Source organism: Thermoascus crustaceus, assembly GCF_041956765.1.
Source record: "Thermoascus crustaceus strain CBS 181.67 unplaced genomic scaffold VTN00scaffold_2, whole genome shotgun sequence".
Classification (NCBI taxonomy): Eukaryota; Fungi; Ascomycota; class Eurotiomycetes; order Eurotiales; family Thermoascaceae; genus Thermoascus; species Thermoascus crustaceus.
In genome coordinates, this window is record NW_027192528.1 from 555616 (window position 1) to 575051 (window position 19436).

The following is a 19436-nucleotide window of genomic DNA, read 5'->3' on the forward strand; positions in this document are numbered from 1 at the left end:
AGCTCCCCACAGACGTACGTCTTGGAGCTGATATCTGACACCGCCAGGTATCCAGCTAGGTCCAAACTTTGTCCCCTCCCCCATGAATCAGATCCAACTACTACCTGAAGTTTCTGGAGATGTTCGACGGGAACCTGCTAGGGACCAAGGGAAGATGCAATCAATGCATCTGACCCTGGTTCACTACATGGCCACCATCCCAATTGGCCCCATTTCAACAACAACGACCGGCAGGCAGCTCTCTAATTGTGTAATCGCATATATGAGCACAAACGCTGAGAGCTGCGACGCACGTACTGCATGCCCGCTACAGGGACTCCTTACCTAAATACGCAAAATGATGATTGTCGCTGAAGCTGACCGGCGAGTGGAAAATGCATATCTCCGTGGCCGGTCCACTATGGAACCAATTTAGGTATTTTTTATGTTTCCCGTTATGCTGATCTATGTTTGATATTGACGGTCTATATTTAGAGTTATAGAGAGCTCCACGTTAGCTTGTCCCCTTTGCTTCTGCGCCACATTGCCTTAGCGCTTGGGCTTAAAAATCGCACGATTACTGATATATTGAAGTAGGTGCTTTCGATATTTCGATGGGTAAATCTCACTTTATGGAAACTTGCGGGATGGCGAATTGAACATGTCAGAAGGTACGATACCATAACGAAGTTCATTATCGGTACCTCAAATAACGTTCTAAACTTAAAAGGAGCTTAGCTACGTATGCCTGTACATCATCTTCCTAGTTACCCGCTCCTGAAAGCTACGGCCACCTTCGCCAGGTCATCTAGCGGCACTTTGTCAGCGTAATCGAAAAGAATACTCCTCCTCATGCTCTCTCCACCATATGGCTGCAAAACTGTGCTAGTAGCCGGTTTCGCATCACTTGGGCCGTACACACGGGCTGTGAATCCATTCTCGATGTCACCATCCTTAACCGCAGGCCACGGGGCAACCCCATGACAGAACTTGAAGAAGTCCGCCGCAATGGCGGACGCGACGGCTTGCTGTGCTGGGGTCAAGAACTCCCTGTAGTTCTGGAACAGGTACGCCAGGTCCAGGATATGAGATGCACGGCCCTTCCAGGGCCCGTCCCAGGGGTTGGCTTCGTTGAAATAGTAGACGTAGGCCTTGCCGCCCCAACCTCGTGCGAAGGTCAGAACGGGGGCGAAGAAAGATACATCAGTCATGAAGTCGAGCACTGCAGTTAATGCCTCGTCGTCTGGTGTGTCCTCTGAGAGTCCGTATTTCTTGATAATCTCCTCCGCTTCAGCTGAGTGGGCTGAAAGAACACTGCGTATAGCGGCAACGAATCTTTTAGCAGCGTCCTCCTTCATCTGTGGTGTGAGAATTGCGAAGATGTTTGCCTTTTTAGATAGGACACATATCGTTAGCAGAAGCACGAAAGACAAGAACAGCAGTAGAAGAGCAGTAGACCTACATCAATCTGAGCATCACCTATAAGTAGGTCTTTGCACCAGCCTTTTGCTTTCAGAGTCTGCTGGGCTTTGTTTGCCGTTTGGGCATATGTAAGGGCGAAGGGGATCAGGTCTCCATCAAGTGCGGGAAGCATAGGAACGGATGGCGGGATTTTCGAGATCAGATCCTGCGGTGGCGTCTCGAGGAGCGCCTTGATTCTTTCATCAGGCGTTGCATTCTCCAATCCCAAAGCTTTCATAGCTTGCTGGTAGCCAGCTTCGTGGACGCTGTAGGGCAATGGTGTCATAACCAGAAAAGTGCCACTCATGGCTATGGCCCTTTTGAACAGTGGTTTATCACAATGAAGATGGAGCGTCACAGAAGCTAAAACGGATAAGCACGTCTTTATTTCTTTTAAGCCAAATATGGGAAACTCACCTCCTCCAGCACTCATACCCGCGACAGTGACATTGTCTGGGTCTCCTCCGAAATCCTGGATATGCTCCTGCACCCACTCCATGGCAACCCTCTGGTCCCGAATGGCATTGTTGGCCTTGTAACCGGCGTTACGCAGTTCCTCTGATGTGAGGAACCCAAACGCACCAAGACGATAACTTTCGAGAACAGTTAGCGACAAAATCCCTATATGCGGGACAAGATCTTCAATAGTCCTCACTTTATCGAAACTCCAACAATGGGCAACTTCTTCTCCACAGAGAGCTTGACAAACCGCGCATAATCGAACTGCGGCCACGAGTTCGCCCCGATAACAAATCCACCACCGTGGATGAAAAGGAAGACAGGGAGCTGCGAAGCGCTGGTCGTGCCCTCAGGGACTGTAATGTTCAAGTTTAGACAGTCGAGATCGGACTGGGGAATCTCCTTCGGCGGAAGAGTATGTTGAATAGCGCTCTGCTCCAAGTCACAGCCGAAAAGAAACGAAGAGGCAGCCGGTCTGGACAACGTTTTTGAAGTTAGCCATGATGCAAAAGTTATCTTTTTTTGAGAGAGGTGCTCTTCTACCCATCCTTCGTCGCATCGAGGACATCTCCCTCGCGTTTTTCAATGAGTTCGGCGTCCGCAAGCCTGTTCTTCAGCGAGGCATATTTTATACCAAGATACTGCACTACTCCGTCGGCGACCTTGCCGCGGATCTCGCCCAGCGAGGTAGTTCTAAGTGTGGTAGTCATTTCTTCGTAAAACAATGCACACGATATACGTGTCTCTTATTGTCGGCAAACTTGAATAATTATTCTGATCAGTGGCACCGCAGCGCATGTACGTCGGATAGAGAGGCAGTCAATATATGGGCGCCTTAATATCATGTGGACGCCACCCAGGTGTCCCCATTCCATTACGCCGCAAATAATGGATGTGCCCCTCACCTCTTAGTCAGATAAAAGCCGTATTCAAGTTCCGCTTAGATGGCAGGATTCGCGTGCCTCTCCGTGTCCAAGTGGGTTCAAGACCCTCCAGCTCCATAGTCAACATAGTTCCGGGTTTAAGGATCTGCCGGGGTTTGCCCGTGATGGCCGAAATCCTAAATGTAGTAAGTAATAGAGGATGTCATGACACGCGTGTGTAACTAAGAAGATCTTACTGGACATATACCTTTTGTGAATGTATTCTAAGAAATGCCAATGAATCAACGACTTATAATTGCAAGCCGAGGAGGTGTCCAGTGAGTTGCATCAACTCGATGTCGGGATTTCTCCAATGCGGATCCCCGCAGACTTCCCCACATCCGCGCGGACTGGGCAACAAGAGGCCCAACGAACTTGTGATCTACTGTACATGTTATTTCCTACGATAATTAAGTGGCTGGAAGCGCTTATCATTTAATCCAATTGCATACCAGTACGGAATAAACCATGCATGCACTTATCCTACTGCGTCAACTGCTGAGAATTTCGCAAACATACCCTTGGTATATATATTTCCTTCCCCACTTGTTGCTTAAGTGGGGTTCACTCTGCGAGACACAGCTGCTGAAGCCTCGTAGTACGAAACGGATTTAATTATTCGTTCGAGACCGGGGTCCTGGGAGCCATGGTGAAGTGTTTCTGTCTTCTAATGCATGCCAAGACATGCACGCGAGAAAGGAGATGCTCGACTGTTGGTGGAGCAGACATACAGTACAAGGTCGTGATTTTTTCTGAGCAGTCTTCAAAGTAGTACGGTGGCCGAAGTTCCCAAGTAATAGGTATGGATGATTATACGGCCACCAAAGACCTGCGAAACAACAGGCATGCTGTTCTTTAGAATCCAGGGAGAGACAGCGGAGAGCCTTGGTTCATCCGGACTGGAAATTGGACGTGTACCACCACATCTGGTATATAGTAGCATTATGGAACCGCGCCGCCAGAGGACTTTTACCTCGAGGCCCAAATACTTGGTAGGACAGGGTGCTCCTCGAGTAGCGATATGAACGGATACATATATAGTATCTGAGAGGCTCATCTCCCAGACTCAAAGCTCATGCTATAGCCTCCCGTGTTCGGATCTTTGACGAATTTGAAATTGTCCGTCGACAGGCCAAACGGCCTTAGGATCCCGTTTCCTAGCTGCGAAGAGAATCAGCATGGCTTTGGTAGATAAAATATGCGCGCTCTTAGATACTCACATCCTTCAGCTTGCCCATCATCTCCGCCATCTCCTTCTCTCGCGCCTTGTTGATCCTCTCCGGAAGCTCTCTGAGAGCTTTCTGCACAATCTTCTTGTCTGAGGGCGGCAGATTATCCATAGCAATAAGCTCTTTGTAGTCCTCCTCAGCACCTTGCAAGTTTGCCCACCCAGCAAGCTCCGACCTCGCTCTTGCACGCCTCATGAGCGCCTTCGCGCGTATCCGCTTGAGGTCTTCCATGCGCTCATCGTGCTGTTTAAGACGCTCGAGCTCCTCTTGCTGCGACTCTTCATTCTCGCCTGACAGCTCGACCACGGCACCCGAGTCACTTTCAGCACCTTGCGCGTTCTTCCATGCCTTGTTACCATCTTTCCGTGCGGCCTCCGGAAGACATCTATCCAGGCATTCTATACTCTTAGTTGCAGCATCTACAGCCGCTTTCCAGTCCTCCAGCTTCAGGTGGCAGGCAGCGATGTTGCTCCGTAAAACGGCGATTTCGTAATCGAGGTAGTTCGGGCAGGACGCGAGAGCGCGATCGTAGGTAGAGATAGCTTGGTCATAGTAGGAGGCAGCAAAGAGCTTGTTTGCCTCTGCCTTTTGGGCATGCGACTCGTTCAAAAGTCTCTGTTCGGTAGCCAGAGTTAGCATAGGTAGATGATAGAGCTCTCCAGGAACCGGTGATAGAACTAACAGCTTCTTCCTCCGCGGGGAACCGGGCATCGTGGAAGACGTCTTCGTCTTCACTTTCATTATCAGCGGCAGGGCAATTTTTCGGGTCCTGAGATTTTGAGGCAGCCTCTTCCTTCGCCATCTTGCACGCGTCCAAGAAGGGGGAGACTCTCGACGATCATCAGAGAGAGCTTAGCTTGCGCGGGCGGCGAAACAGCTGGCGGTCGGCATGCCGCCTTTCCCCGCGCCGTCTGTGCGGGAACGATCCGTACAGAGACCAACGACGGGATCCGAGGTGGTTCAACAAACGTCCGGCAGACCTCTACCGGGCTGCTTCGATTCCCTCATCTTACGTTCTTTTGCACATATTGGGTCATTATAAATTATCCATAATGGCAGCCAAAACGCCCGAGTAAGCCATGCACCAAACCCGCCGAAACCACACCGCACTGACTGTTGCCCCGCAGGCTGCCCCGCGTCCGGGCATGTCTCTTCGATATGGACGGCCTGCTGATCGACTCGGAGGACAAGTACACCGTGATCACGAACGAGATTCTCCAGGAATACGGCAAGCCAATGTTGCCTTGGACCATCAAGGCACAGTTACAAGGACGGCCGGCGCCAGAGGTTCTTACACCCCCTTCTATCTACAAACCCCTAACCCAGACATAATCGCATGCCCTCCAGATGAGACAGTTAATAACCTGTCTATCACTCCTAAAATATAGGCCAGTAAAATCTTCCACAACTGGGCCAAACTGCCCATCTCCCCGGACGAATACCTAGAGAAGCAAAAGGCGCTCCAGATCAAACACTTCCCGACCTGCAAACCCCTCCCGGGAGTCGAGACGCTCCTCTCCAAACTGAAAGCGACTCAAGACACCGACCACCCCGTGTACCTCGCCTTGGCCACCTCCTCGCACAGCAAGAACTTCCAACTCAAGACGGACCACTTGCAGGACGTCTTCTCCGCGTTTCCAGACTCGAGACGCGTCCTGGGCGACGATCCCCGGATCGGAAAGGGACGGGGGAAGCCCCTCCCGGATATTTACCTGCTTGCGCTGGAGACGATAAATAAGGATCTACGGGAGAAGGGGGAACCGGAGATCAAACCCGAGGAGTGTCTGGTGTTTGAGGACTCTGTCCCCGGCGTTGAGGCGGGACGGAGAGCGGGGATGAGAGTTGTATGGTGCCCACATAAGGATCTGCTGGAAGAGTACAAGGGCCGTGAGGAGGAGGTCCTGGCTGGGCTGACGGGTGAGCACAAGGACGAGGAGAAGTCAGATACAGAGAAGGAGGCAGAAGAATTGCAATCGTGGCGCGTACGCGGGTCTGGAAAGCCCGGTGAGATTAACGACGGATGGGCGGATCTGCTTTATACCCTAGAAGATTTCCCCTACGAGAGATACGGCATCGTTGTCGCATAGGCATGTCATGTATTTCTAGACGTACTGCAAGGTAGGAGCAAGAGAAGAACCAGGTAGATTTAAAAATCAAAGCTCACTGGGCAATCTGCTATGGTACGGAATAGGAATGAAGACAGGCATAATGCATAGAGGAAATGGTATGTACATGTGTGTCAAACTTGCACATTCAGAGTGCTTCCAGTCGATAGAAAAGAGACCAATAGCTATCTAGCTTTCATCAACCTGTGTATCCGAGTCGCAAAAGTCCGGCATGAATCAATCTGTAACCGGAAAATCCCGTAAAGTGCCTCATTCTGCCAATTCACTCTATGAGAGCTGTAATATCCTCCTCCAAAGAGAATGAACAGAGCAACAACTACAGCCCGCATAATACCAGCGCCAGAAAAGGAAAAAGGAAAAGGGGTCCGCCAAGCAGTAGGGTATCTCATTGGTCGTTTCAGTCGTGTCATGTCGTCGCAGTCGTCTCTTATGGAAATATCCCAACTATCAGAACCAGCATCGAAAGACAAAATAAATAGAATGCAAAACTATTAAGGGGCCAAGCCTGAAAAAAGAGAAACAGTTTAAGGGGGAAATGGGAATCAGTTCGAAAAGGGGATGAATTAAAAGCATGAAATCAAAAGATGTGTGTGCATGTGTGTCTTTTTCGTGGGGGGAATGAAAACAAAATGCATAAAATCTCGAAGGTTCATACGGAAGAGCAAGGATAAACCCAGACGCCTTGGTCAACTCTCTTCAGGTTTCATGAAAGTCTCTAGACCTATCGTAGGATGTCAATCTCGATATACGACCCAGCGAGCAGTGCGTGTCTAACGCTGAGCTCTCTTAACTGAAGGCGGCAGGTACTCGGAGTCGTCAGAATCAGAGCTGGAACGTTTACGACGATGGCCGGACGTGCTGGCAGAAGGTTTCGTCCTATTGGGAGGAGTGGCGGGAGCAGGCGTTGACGGCTCACTTGTATGCGACTCAGATGTCGGTGCTGTCATGCGCCGTGGAGGAATCATCCTCGGAAGAGGACGACGAAACGAAGGGTCAGTTAGAGCCATATAAGCACCACGGTACTGTTGGGGGAGATTAGCTGGGATTCCCGCATGATCCTGACGGGTTCCCTTTAAGTGTCCCGGGCTAGAAGCATAGGACCGGTTCATCTGTCGAAGATCCGGTGTTGCATGGAAAGAGGAAGTCCCCGAAACCAAACCTTGCTGGAAAAGCTCATCGGGTACAGGAGATGACATCGCCGGGCTGCTGATAGTCATAGCACTCATTGCCCTGCGGTTGACGCTATCCGGAGTCATTACCTCTCCATCGCCATTGAGGATACCGGTACGGGTCCGGCCATTACGAGGAGTCCGGAGCGGACTGTTCTGGACAAAAGGATCGTCGGAATCAATGTGGCCGGAAACGCTGCCGCTCGCCGTCGAGCTGACCCTCGTATGGCATAAAGCCTGCTTTCCGGCAATCATAACCTCGCCCTTGCGTTTGTTCAATGTCTTGTTTGCAATCACGCGCTAGACGAGGTAGTTAGTTATGTACTGCAACAAATTGTGTCATGTGGGAATTACCCTCCGGGAGCCAACTGGATCATCGATGAAGGTGAGAAGGTAAAACGGATCTAGCAAATGTTTGCAAATAGTCTTCTGAGTCTTCAAAGAGAGTCAGCATTTAAATTAGTTCTTTTTTTATCCTTTACTTACAATGAGACCCTCAATGATTCTCTGAATCCTTTGCCCAAATGTGGGGATATCACCACTCTGCTTGGGTTTCACGTCGTACGCTGCGAGCAATGGGCCTGTGGTGTGGCGTTCAATACAAGACTCCTAAAGAATGTCAGCACATATCATATAGGCTCTATAATATTTAAAGCTGCGAACTCACCAGTATGTTCCAGCAGGCAATCTCGATCCTGGTGTCAGAATACTTGCGCTCTGCAAACGGTCTCACCATGCCAGGATTGTCTTCAGCATGATCAACGCTTTTCATGGCTTTGCACAATGCCCTCACTATCGCTCTCTTCTGTTCGATGGCGTATGGGATAGTAGGGTCATGTGGAATGTCAAATGCTTTACGACAGCTGTTGTTCGCTTCTTCAACCGAGCTGAAACGCGTATTGATATCAACACCACTAGTGATAGGATCCATTAACTCCTGGTAACTAGGGAGCTCGACTTCGGGAGGTATGTAATCGGTATCTCCACTGTCATTGTAGCGGCGAGCATTCTTGCTTTCGAAAGAGGGCCTCGGATCAGTATATGCCACGGCATTCGAGGTTCTGTTGCCCCCGCTGGAATAAACCTGCATTGCAGTCATTGTGGCAGCGCGAGTGCGAGCATTCGGAGTCGAGCAAAGTTCATTGGAGCGGCCAGAACGATTAACTGAAAACTGGAAATAGTCAAGGTTCACAGGGTTGTTCACTGTATAGCCGGATCCAGTTGGGTTAGAAAGATTCTCAAGGGCTGTCGAGAATACACCGGGGCTTGACCCCACGTCTAGTTCGGAATAGGAGGCCCTACAAGTCAAAGAAAAGCCATCAGCATTCGCGAAAATTCTGTAATTAACGATCCAAAAATTGTTCTGTTCTTGAGTGGGGATTTCATACTCGACTTTGTCACTCCTTGGGCTAGACCTTTCTACTTGGCTGAGCCCACAGGCTGGACTGCTTGACTCAGGAATTTCCTCAGGTATTCCTACAGGAGACATTGTCTCCTTCTTAGGCGTTTTGACGCCAGTCCCAGCTCCTAAGGACGACACTAGCGTTTGAGGTGCGTTGCTCAAATTCTCCCAGTCCCTGTATTAGGAGTTAGAAGTCTACAAACACCCTGGGGCTAACAACTCACGTGTCATTGTCGAAAACGTAGGTGGAGTGTTCAAACTCCGCTTCGAAGAATCCCTGGTTGTGGTCGAGAACTTCCTCTTCGTGTGAACCCATTTTATCTCAGGGTTGATAGAAGAGCTAGAGGTAGGCGATAGGTTTTGGTTGTTCAGTCTCAGCGTAAACCTCTGCTTTTTCGTGATACCTACCAAGAAGTCAGAGATAGTTATTAGGTGTTGATACCGTGCAGATCGCAGCGTAGGTCCCGGCGTTGTCGTGATAGCACAAGAAGACCTGAGGTGGTGTGTTGATGTCAAGTAAGTCTCGGCGCAGGCCTCAGCATCCACACAATAAGCACAGGAGGATCGTGTCAGAATGAACCAGAAAAGCCGCAACGCAGGCTTTCAAGGTGCGACAATGCAGAACACAGATTCAGAACGCAAGACCAACACAGGCAGTGTAATCAAACTCCTCGAGAGTTACAGAGGGGATGGTTTGAAGACGTCAAAGTGTGTGGATCAGAGGTGACGATAAGGCTTGACCAAGTATTCGGGGCGACGTTGAGAAATTCATGAATTTGTGGGGGAGGGCCTTTTGTGCGCAGTTAAGAATATGCTGTCGAAGACAGCCGGAAGACAAGGCAGTGAATTCCGCAACATTTTGGTGAGTTTGATGCAGTGAAGGAGGCCTCCATCTTTTGGGAAGCTCCTGAATAGGCTTTCACACTCTTAGACCTCGTCCCACACGCATCTAGAAAGGCACATAATGCATCCTGATAGACAGCTCTAGGGTCATACACAGTTTTGAATATTTCAATAATGCTTTCCTGGGCACAAAGCATGAGTGTTGCATTTGTTGATTGGCTTCATGCCTTTAATGTCAGCTGCAGCTTTAGCTTTAAGGGATGATATGCCCAGCATGCCAATAATATTTGTTCAGCATGGCGAGCAAGACAGCGGACAAACTGGAGGTATGCACAGGTACTGATCTAAGCCATCAAATACAAGCTTTCTCAGTGCTTCAGCGATAAGATCATCCATTCGGCATCTTATGACCTTCTGATGTGAAAGGTTCGACTTGATTCTCCCGATACAGTAGAGCTAACGTAACAGGACTGCTATTAGTCAGCCACAGCATCCAGAATCCGGAGTGCCACTCTCACTGTCATCAGCGCCTCATTCGGGTATCACTCTCGTAAAGGATGGCACCGTCGACGATTTCCCTCGATGCGAGCTAAGAGGATTCCATACATTCTCGAATCTTCCACCCCAGTTACTAGAAATAATCACAAAGCAATATGACAAACGACGAGGGATCCGAATCAAAGAATCTAGGAGATACTGACACGGTCTGGAGGAGACAATGATCGCCAGAGGACTTAAAAGGGTCCTTGTAAGTGATGAGCCTCACCATCCACGTGTGGACCAGCACCCGCACATGGACACTTGTGAAGCGCAGCCACGGAGAGTCTCTCTCGCCTTCTCAGGTCTGGGTGAGGAAAGGGTGACATATTCAAAAAAGACTGAGATGAGCACAGGTGCATTGTTGCACATAGAGATATGGATGGAGGCATGGGTAGAAGGAAGAACACAGTAGAGGATGCAGAGTCTGATGATTTCATAAATGCATCATGTCATAATCGTAGGATTCCACCACATAATTCATATTTGTGGATCTCCATTAACATATGGTAGTTACAAAAGCACGATTATTCGGGAACTTCACAGAAGGAATTCTGAGTGTGAAGCACAAATGTTAAGGCAAATATTAAGGACCTGATAACCCTTGGGAGCATCATCTGTCAATCAGAGAGATGGAAATACTTCCAAAAAATTAGAAAGACGCAGAGACGAATTCTCAAGCTTGCACGTTGCGAATTGCGATTACAAATCTCATACACGGCGGGAGAAACGTCGTTCCCTTCGCCGGCAAATCGCTGGGTAAACGGAGCTGCTCATTATGCCAAGAAAACAACATCGACTTATAAACGGCTAAAAGCAGCAGATATACTTCCTCGTCTGAAGGAATCGAAAAGGTTCGCCACAAAGGACATGGTGATGATGGAATTTCTGACCTGTGAATGCTCTCTGGGGTATGCTCTCGATGAGAAGTCCGTGGATACTATCTGAGTACGGATATTCGTGTTCCGACATGCGGTATATCGATTTTATTTATTTATTTACGGAAGCACACATTCAAGAAACTGCGATCGAGATGTTCTTTCCTTCAGTGTTGGGTAATGTTGTTACACTTTAACTCATAAGTATCTGTTTCTGACCCGAGTTGTTCCTCTAGTGTGTTATACTACTCCCAACATCTTTATCTCGATACTTTCAGCATTCGCTCACTGCTAGAGTCTCGATTCATCAATTCCGCAGACGATACTAGCTACGCTCATTCGAGAAACACACCTACACTTTTACATAAGATAAACCTCTACAAACACAGAGGACTCTCGAGACGTCAATCAAGCTTCTTCTAGCGTTGCCGTCGACGAAACCGAACCCTAGCCGCTATCTACTCGTTCAAAGTACTCCCAAAGCCTTTCGGCCGATCCAGTCGTCATGCAGTGCCAGCTCTTCAGCTTTATAACCATTGTCGTGGCCGTCTTCGTGCAGACTGCGTCGGCTAAACCCGTCCCTGTTACGCAGGGGAACATGGGAACACCCATGAAAGAAAGCCCCCTCGATTCCTCAGCTGAGTGTGCAAACGGCCCGCGGTTTGCAGTACAGTCTCCAAGCCCTCTACTGTCATGGACTCGTTGCGACGGAAATGAGAGTCCCAGTGTGCAGAGACGTCAGCTTATACCTATACCGTACCTGAGTAACGAGCTCTGGCACGGCGGGAGTGGGTGAGCAGCTGGACTCTTCGAAGTCATTTGAGGTTACGACTCGATACTGACTTTGCAGCAGTGGCGTACAGTTCGCTGGAAATGAGAAGGATATGCCGGTGTGGAATATAGCCGAAGACCGTGAGAGAGATGGTCTCAGAGTCTAGATGCTGCGAAATGTTGTGTCAGCTCAATGTGAGAGCTTGCAGGCATGCCGCAATGGGCCAGCTCCGAGAAGCCAGTGCTAGACATTGTTTGAGAATTCCGTCCGCTACACTGAGTCACAGGATAGAAGCATTTCACATTGATGAGCGGTCGAGCGATTGTCTTATACGTGGAATGGCCTTTAGTCCTACATGAACAGTCGAGAGAAAGGCAGTATATTCAGCCACTTGGCTGCCCATTGCTGATCCCATTTCTTGAGTAGATAAACATAAGAGTATTTCGTAGATCGTCCATGTCTTCATTAATTGTTCAGATTTGTAATTGAGGATGTGCTACAAAGACCAGATTTTCAAGCTGTTGTCACCCTTTGCAGGTAAGGGCACATTGCCCTCTTCGTCAGCAAAAGAATAATCTGGAAAATATTTCTGGCCAGAGCAAGTAGCAACTACGCTCCCCGTCTGGTGCAATACAGTGCTGGTTACCGGGTCTATAATACTATGATTAGCTCGTATACGTAGTCATTCTGTTCCAAGAGACTCACCATCATGAACCTTCCATTCCCAATCCGGTTCTTTTGCACCAATCGAATGAGCCGGATTCCTCCAGACTCGCATGGCGCCGTCGGTTCCGCCTGCCCAAATTTCATGAGAACCACCTTCACCGGTAGGTATCACATCCACTTTCATGCGTTGATTAGTAAACGCCTTGCGCCCCTGGAGCCATCCCAGAAGTTGTCCAGTCACTCTGATATCGTAGATTAGTACTCCATGGCTCTTCCGTTCAACAATATAGAGATATCTCCCACAAGGGCTCCAGAGGAGCTGCGTAACTCCCTTCCCGCCTATACGACGGTCGGCTTCGGTTTTCGCAACGGTGAATGTGCCAATCAGCTCACCACTGCCATTCGAGCTGTAAAGTGCGATACATCTGGTGAATGTGCCAGCGGCTAATACACCATCCCCGCTGGGATTTATAGCCATTGCGGAAACGATCCCTTTCATACCGACACCGCCGCCGACAATCTGCCTGCGTTTGCTAGGGATGGTCGGCATCATGGAAAGTGGACCTTCAGTACCAGTGCGAGAGACGTCGAAAAGACATATAAGGCTGTCTGACCCGGTAAGAAAATGAGTACCGCCTAAACTTGGCGGATACAGGATGCAATGCGGCGTGATGAAGGCTTCCGTTGATGGATTAATCAGAGAATAAGTTGCCAGAGTTGTGGGTGCAAGTGCGGATGTTAGCCTCATTGGGTGATCGCGGACTGACGAAAGTAATAACGTTGTTGATGGGTCTTGGAGGTTATAGTAAGGATAAATGGCCGTTGCGTAGGTCGGTTCTGCTGACGGTAAGGTGGAATAAGGGGATAAGTGGAGTGGCGTTGCTCTCTCTTCCAAAAGATCTGGAGGTCTAGAGCTGTCAGCTCGTTTACTGAAAAATAAGTCCAGTAGAGCAATGGGACACTAACAGAACAAAGGTTCGAATATGGTGATCAGCAGAATCAGTGATCACCGTCGTACCATCAGGAGACCTATGATTCAATCGAATTAGAAGCTTTCCATATTTAACATGACAAAAATGAGAAAACATACCATTCTGCGCTCTTGAAGTAATTCGAATCCGACCATGTTTTGTTAATTTGTGTGGCAGAGCGCGAAGCCTTGTCTGCACTTTCGTCCATAGAAATGCTTTCTTCAGAAGCAAACTCGCTGGACGAAGTTGACGCCACACATTTTGGCTCCCAACTAGGACCTGTGTCCTCACTCATAGTGTACTAGGAACAGTCAATAGGCTGGTATAGTGGCGGGCATCAGAAAACCTACATTTCTGTCTCTATGAATTGTATATCAAGGGCCCAAATAGTTAATCATTCAGAGATAAATGCACTGTCCGCTCATGTTTACCTGTAATGGTACCCAGAACAGTATGTCTGTGGCAGAAACGTTGTACCAGAATGCGACTGCTATCAAATTCTCAGAGAAGAAAATAATTACTGTCCCCCAGCAACTTGCAGCAGCAAACCGGCAGCAGCCAGGTACTTGTGCACTAGGCACTAAGTCTAGACATCTAAGCAGAAGCTTAGGGCTTCATTTGACACGAACGGCAAAACAGACGCTGCAAGCGCGATGGCACTCTATTAGCAGCTCCCTGGTGGACAAGAAAACTAGAAGAGATTAGTTCGGCACATGCGCTTCAGAGCGCGTCAGAAGAGCAGGGAGAAAAGATCCGAGTCGGGCTTGCAGCGAATCGGCGAGACCGTCATACTGGAGATCTCGGCGCGCCGTGGAGAGCGGTCGGGCCGGCGTATCTTTCCCCGTCGACGCTAGCCCGAGCCAAGCCTCGTGCCATCCCAGCTTTTGTTTTCAGGCACGCCGCATCGCCGCATATCTCAGCTCCCCTCAGCTCTGCAGAACGCGCCCGACGCATCGACGCAAGGGGCGGGCGCCAGAACTGTCCCAGGTTGCTCTTCACTCTTATTCAGCTGCCGCGCAACCCGTGTCACATCATGTTCTCCGCGAAGACGTCTGCTCCCTCCACCGGAGGCCTGACAATCAACACTGGCACCTCCAGTTCACTATTGTAAGTGCTCCCCTTCCTGTCAGCCCTCTTTGCCCCAGCCTCAGCCCTATTCAGCCTCTACTCGATTCCTTTGTTTCTGTCCCCTTAAACTCCAGCAATGTCTGTGTTTTCCCTTTTGTGTTGCGGAACGGGAAACGGCGCTTTACGCAGCGTTTCGCTCTGCAGTCATAACCCCGACAATGTCAGATTCGCCCTTTGGCTGGAGAAGGCGACTGAAGAAGAAAAAAGATGAAGAGGATGAAGAGACGGCTGACATGAGAAAAATTTTGGAAACCTTCAAACCAAACAGTGGCAATACTCAGACTACGTCTTCTGCAGCCACATCGGCGACTACGGGCACATCAGGGACAACGGGCGGAGGTCTATTTGGAAACTTGGGTAGTTCAGCGACGCAATCCAAACCTGGAGGTGGATTGTTTGGCAATCTCGGTAGCGGGACTACACAGTCACAGCAGACTGGGGGCATGTTCTCAGGCTTAGGAGGCACCAGCGGTGCCCAGCAGCAGGGTACGACAGCAACTAGTGGAGGTGGTCTGTTTGGGAACAAACCGACAACCACGTCGCAGCCACAGTCTGGAGGTCTCTTTTCAAGTCTTGGGGGTTCTACTACCAACACTACACAAAGCGGCACCACAGGCGGTGGGCTGTTCGGAGGCCTGGGAGGCACCTCGACAACCCAAACTCAGCAAAAGCCGCTGTTTGGAGGGACGACCGGAGGAGGTAGTCTTTTGTGAGTATTTAAATCGCTGAAACCATTGCTCCAGACTTCAGTGTCACAGCTGACCACTTGTGACGTGTAATAGTGGCGGCACTCAGACCACTACCCAGCAGCAACAGCAACAACAACAACAGAAGCCTACGCTTTCTCTCTTCGGCAACCAGAATACTGCCACGCAGCAGCAACCGCAGCAGCAAACTGCCGCAACTGGTACAGTTGTTCCGGGTGTCAAGGTCGATGTTAGCAACCTTCTGCCAACGACCAAATTCGAGAGCTGCTCCGATGAGCTGAAAAAGCAGATCGAAGCCATTGATACCTTCATCCTGAATCAGATCCACATGTGCAATGAGGTCTCGGACCTTCTACCCACAATTGCCAATCAAGGAGTCACGATTCCCAACGACGTCGAATTTGTGCAGGGCAAGCTCGACACGATGCAGCACGCGTTGGAGAACGACGCCAGTGATATCGACCACGTACGCAAGCTCGTCTCACGCGATGCGGCGGAGGCGCAGGTTGCGTTCCGCGCAATTGATACCCTCAAGCTTCCCTTGCAGTACCAGTCCGCGGGCATGTCCGGGTGGTGGTCCGCCCCAGATCAGCAGCTTTCGGAACGGCAGTCATTGCGCAGAAATAGGAAAAGCACACTCGCTCTTCCAGATGACGTGGAAGGAGACCCTTCTACTGCAACTTCTGTGAATGGAGTCCCGGTCAACCTAGTCGAATACTTCTCTCAGCGCTCTGATGAAATGGGCGACGTGCTTTCGGGTTACAAGCGCAACCTGAAGGAGATTGAAGATCACCTCCACGGTGTTGAGATCACGCTGAACAGGCAGATAAACGAGTTTGTGGCTTCAAGGAGCCGAGACGGCGCTGCTGGCGGCGCAGGAATGCCGAAGTCAGCACTGAACGACCTTACTGCTGTTCTCGGTGACGTCGAGGCTGGTATATTCGGTGTTGCGAGCAGGTTGGGAGCCGTTAAGGAGGAGGTGCAAGAACTGGTTCTGGGTCCTCCGTTGTTGGGCGGTGGAAGACTCGGCTAGGGTATGAGGACACGAACGAATTATAGACTGTTGGGATTTCATAATTCTCTTTTGTTGTATATTACAACTTGTCTTGGCTGTTATTTAATGAGGAATCAGGAGCACGGTTATTTTGTCGGCATCTGTCTAGGTTCTGGCGTTTCAAATTTCTATCCAGGCGCCGAACGGTCAAAGCTGCGGTGTGGTTTTGAGGTCATAGAAATCAGAACATTTTGTGTATCCTCACTTCTTTCGTCATAGACTTCTCAATCGATAATAATCATGTTGCAGCACCATTGAAAATGTCCAGGACAGCCACCTGCATATTCATCAACTTCTCGCCTGTCGAAGATTGATGTCTCCCATCATGGGTAGACACAAAAGGGCCGGAGTTAAGCAATCCACGTGAGCACTTCCTGAGAGCTGCTGTACATCGTCGGCTGTGTACTGCCGCTTTTAAAACTACCGGTTCGCTCCTCATGCTGTTCAGTTGCTTCTTAGAGATACAAGGAAGTCCTACCGGAAGTCCAAACTGCAATGACTCAACATCGAGAGCCATCTCTCCTGGAGTATGCCCGCTTCTACGGAGTCTCAGTCGACCATCTAGCAGCCAACCCCTTTGACCTCATCACGCCAGATCTTCAACGCATTTACGAAGGCAACTCAACCACAGAAAACACACCTAGGGTCGATTTCTCCTTCCCAGAACCACCTCTGGAGAAGGAGATCCGGAACGAAAAGCTCGAGATCGGGCGAGATGGAGCGCGGTTTCTTTCCAATATTATCAAGGATGCCTCCACCAAAACGACGAACCCCATCGATTGGGATACATATCTACCAAAGCGTCGTCGTGTTAGGAGCCTGAAGGCTGACGAACTTCCTTTGTTGAAGACGGTGCATGAACTGGATATGGCTTCCTTAGGGCACGAACGGATAACTCTTGACCCAGCAACGTTGAAGTTACCTCTTGAGAAAACTCAAGATGAAAATGATGAGGGTAGTATGTTCCTTAAGGACTTTTGGGAGCTCCCTGGAAGGGTCTTGGGGAAGGTCAAAACTGAAAAACTGGATTGTACAAGGGATGCTTTCATGCTGATCCAGGAGGCTAGACGGTCTGGGGATCATTTTACAAACGATATCAGGGACGAGTTCTATGAATGTGCCCTCAGCTATGCCAAAGTACGTTAAATTCGGTGGACTGGGGTTCTTACTTCCGCTAATGCTCTCGTCTTGCTATAGAAGAGGGAAGAACTGCAGCCGATATCCCCACCTCTGCTCCCAAGAGAGACTCCGTTTACACTATATATACCATCATCGCCCACAGCCAAAGTTCCGCTACTTTCGGGTCCAGAATCCCCTCTTGTTCCAGAGCTAGCTGAAGTTGAGAACCGATTATTAAACGAAGACTCGCTTTCGCTACCTTTAACAACTTCGGATAGCCAGAACAAGGCGAAAGAAATGGTTCTTGGGTTTGCAAAGGAGACGAGTACAGATCTACTGATCGATTCTCTGTCCAGCGTCGAATATGTCAGACAGCGACAACAAAACTTCCACTGTGATAAAATGAACGATGAAATTGTAACACCACCTGGATCTGCCAAGATAGATTCAGTACAAACCGCCAAGATACTGGAAGAGAATAACATGGATAACACTGACTCAAACATCGAGGCTGATTACCTGAATACTGCAGGTGAGATGCTTGACGACCATCTCGTTGAGGTCGCCTATGATGCACTTCAAGAGGTCGACACGGCCACGAAGGCGGATTTAGGTCTCTTGGGTCAAATTCCAATAGCAAATACGCCAGATTTAGCGCTCCTTTCTATTACATATCCACGACATCCAGCCTGTTCAACAGCAAATGATAGTCTTACCGTCCAGGATACTTGTACGTTGCCAGGACACCATATTGAAATTGAGGAGCCTTCTTCGAGTCATGATATTTTCCCTGAGAAGTCAAACGCAGACGAAGTGCTCGTGTGTCAGTCGTACCAGTCTACTGACACAGTCGCTAATACTAACAGTATGGAGGATGACCCTGTGGAAACGCTTCAAGATCGTCCCTCAGAACAAATCAGCAAAGAGCTTTCTGTTAAAGAATCAAAGGACAGCAATTATCTCCTTTCAGGGACACCTAACATAGATACTAATCAGAATATCATGCGCAACGAAGACAGTGGAACTGTTATTTCCAAAGAAACAGGCGATACTGGGAATAGCCAGAAAGTCCAACGTCAAAGGAAAAGGAAGAATAGAACGCCAGATACGTCTGGTAAGGACCTGAAGCGTGCTAGTCGGCGGAAGAAGGGATGCCCGGCCATGATCGGACAAGGAGACTCCCCTCTGTCATCGGTATTCTCCGCACTTGGTTCTCTGTCCAGCTTTATGGAGACCAGAGGAAAGGTTTCCAGAAAAAGTAAGGAAAGAAGTTCATATTTCTCTACTTCGTCAAATAATGGTGATGCTACCTTGGAATATAGCCCGCAGATACAACATATCAATGATAGCAGTCAGGAAGAAGTCAAAGGGCAAGAAATAGAGACTGTCCTGGAGGATAACATAGCAACAATTCCGACTCTAAACAACAAACCACAAAGACGGGATCCTCTTACCTTGATCCTATCAACTTCTCTGCTGAAAGCTGATCGTCATCTTGTCCGATATCTTGAGAATCTGACACCATCACCTACCTTGATATTCCGGGACTACGATAAGTTCTTGCATACCGATCGACACTTTCACTCTTCTCACGGGATATCGATTAAACAAAATGGCCATCATACATGCGCTCCTACTGAAGCAGATATCATAATCTCCCCGTCAACAGGCATAATCCTCACAACCTCACAAGCGACCACCCAGCTGTACCTCCCCGGTTACAAGCCTCAATATACCCCAATAGACGGATTCCCCAAATTCGACTCTCCACTCAGAGAACGAATTGCGCGAGCTTGCGTCCGGTACGAGCGGATATACGTGTTAATCAGTCACTCACAAACAAGCACGACGAAGTTATCTAGCAGCAAGGGGTCAATGAAAGTGAACATGACAATAGACCCAAAGACGCTATCCTCAATTCGATCCTTGATGGCTTTCTGCGCGTCACTTTCTGAGCACTCCATGGTCATTCCCCTATTAGTACCATCCTCCCAATCTATGGAATGGATACTC

The 19436-nt window shown here is 49.2% G+C and overlaps 7 protein-coding genes across 7 annotated transcripts; 3 read left to right on the top strand and 4 right to left on the bottom strand.

Moving 5' to 3' along the window:
• Positions 1 to 746: 746 nt before the first annotated feature.
• Positions 747 to 2609, bottom strand: VTN00DRAFT_3709 (uncharacterized protein; the record flags this gene model as incomplete). The annotated part of the gene is made up of 5 exons (XM_069430056.1): positions 747 to 1367; positions 1442 to 1803; positions 1858 to 2033; positions 2096 to 2374; positions 2443 to 2609. The coding sequence occupies 5 exons, from the start codon at positions 2607 to 2609 to the stop codon at positions 747 to 749; spliced, it is 1605 nt and encodes a 534-aa protein (XP_069289230.1).
• Positions 2610 to 3875: 1266 nt separating this feature from the next.
• Positions 3876 to 4853, bottom strand: VTN00DRAFT_3710 (uncharacterized protein; the record flags this gene model as incomplete). The annotated part of the gene is made up of 3 exons (XM_069430058.1): positions 3876 to 3983; positions 4043 to 4666; positions 4734 to 4853. The coding sequence occupies 3 exons, from the start codon at positions 4851 to 4853 to the stop codon at positions 3876 to 3878; spliced, it is 852 nt and encodes a 283-aa protein (XP_069289231.1).
• A 250-nt stretch (positions 4854 to 5103) lies between these two features.
• On the top strand, positions 5104 to 6138 carry VTN00DRAFT_3711 (uncharacterized protein; the record flags this gene model as incomplete). Its single annotated transcript, XM_069430059.1, has 3 exons — positions 5104 to 5123; positions 5179 to 5338; positions 5440 to 6138. The coding sequence occupies 3 exons, from the start codon at positions 5104 to 5106 to the stop codon at positions 6136 to 6138; spliced, it is 879 nt and encodes a 292-aa protein (XP_069289232.1).
• Positions 6139 to 6947: 809 nt separating this feature from the next.
• VTN00DRAFT_3712 (uncharacterized protein) lies at positions 6948 to 9064 on the bottom strand (the record flags this gene model as incomplete). Its single annotated transcript, XM_069430060.1, has 6 exons — positions 6948 to 7646; positions 7701 to 7781; positions 7833 to 7955; positions 8014 to 8644; positions 8735 to 8923; positions 8973 to 9064. 6 exons carry the CDS (start codon positions 9062 to 9064, stop codon positions 6948 to 6950), a joined length of 1815 nt encoding a protein of 604 aa, XP_069289233.1.
• Positions 9065 to 11453: 2389 nt separating this feature from the next.
• On the bottom strand, positions 11454 to 13710 carry VTN00DRAFT_3713 (uncharacterized protein; the record flags this gene model as incomplete). The annotated part of the gene is made up of 4 exons (XM_069430061.1): positions 11454 to 11587; positions 12484 to 13352; positions 13411 to 13473; positions 13535 to 13710. 4 exons carry the CDS (start codon positions 13708 to 13710, stop codon positions 11454 to 11456), a joined length of 1242 nt encoding a protein of 413 aa, XP_069289234.1.
• A 738-nt stretch (positions 13711 to 14448) lies between these two features.
• Positions 14449 to 16283, top strand: VTN00DRAFT_3714 (uncharacterized protein; the record flags this gene model as incomplete). Its single annotated transcript, XM_069430062.1, has 3 exons — positions 14449 to 14522; positions 14812 to 15252; positions 15326 to 16283. The coding sequence occupies 3 exons, from the start codon at positions 14449 to 14451 to the stop codon at positions 16281 to 16283; spliced, it is 1473 nt and encodes a 490-aa protein (XP_069289235.1).
• A 516-nt stretch (positions 16284 to 16799) lies between these two features.
• VTN00DRAFT_3715 (uncharacterized protein) lies at positions 16800 to 18804 on the top strand (the record flags this gene model as incomplete). The annotated part of the gene is made up of 3 exons (XM_069430063.1): positions 16800 to 17441; positions 17502 to 18681; positions 18746 to 18804. 3 exons carry the CDS (start codon positions 16800 to 16802, stop codon positions 18802 to 18804), a joined length of 1881 nt encoding a protein of 626 aa, XP_069289236.1.
• Positions 18805 to 19436: the final 632 nt, after the last annotated feature.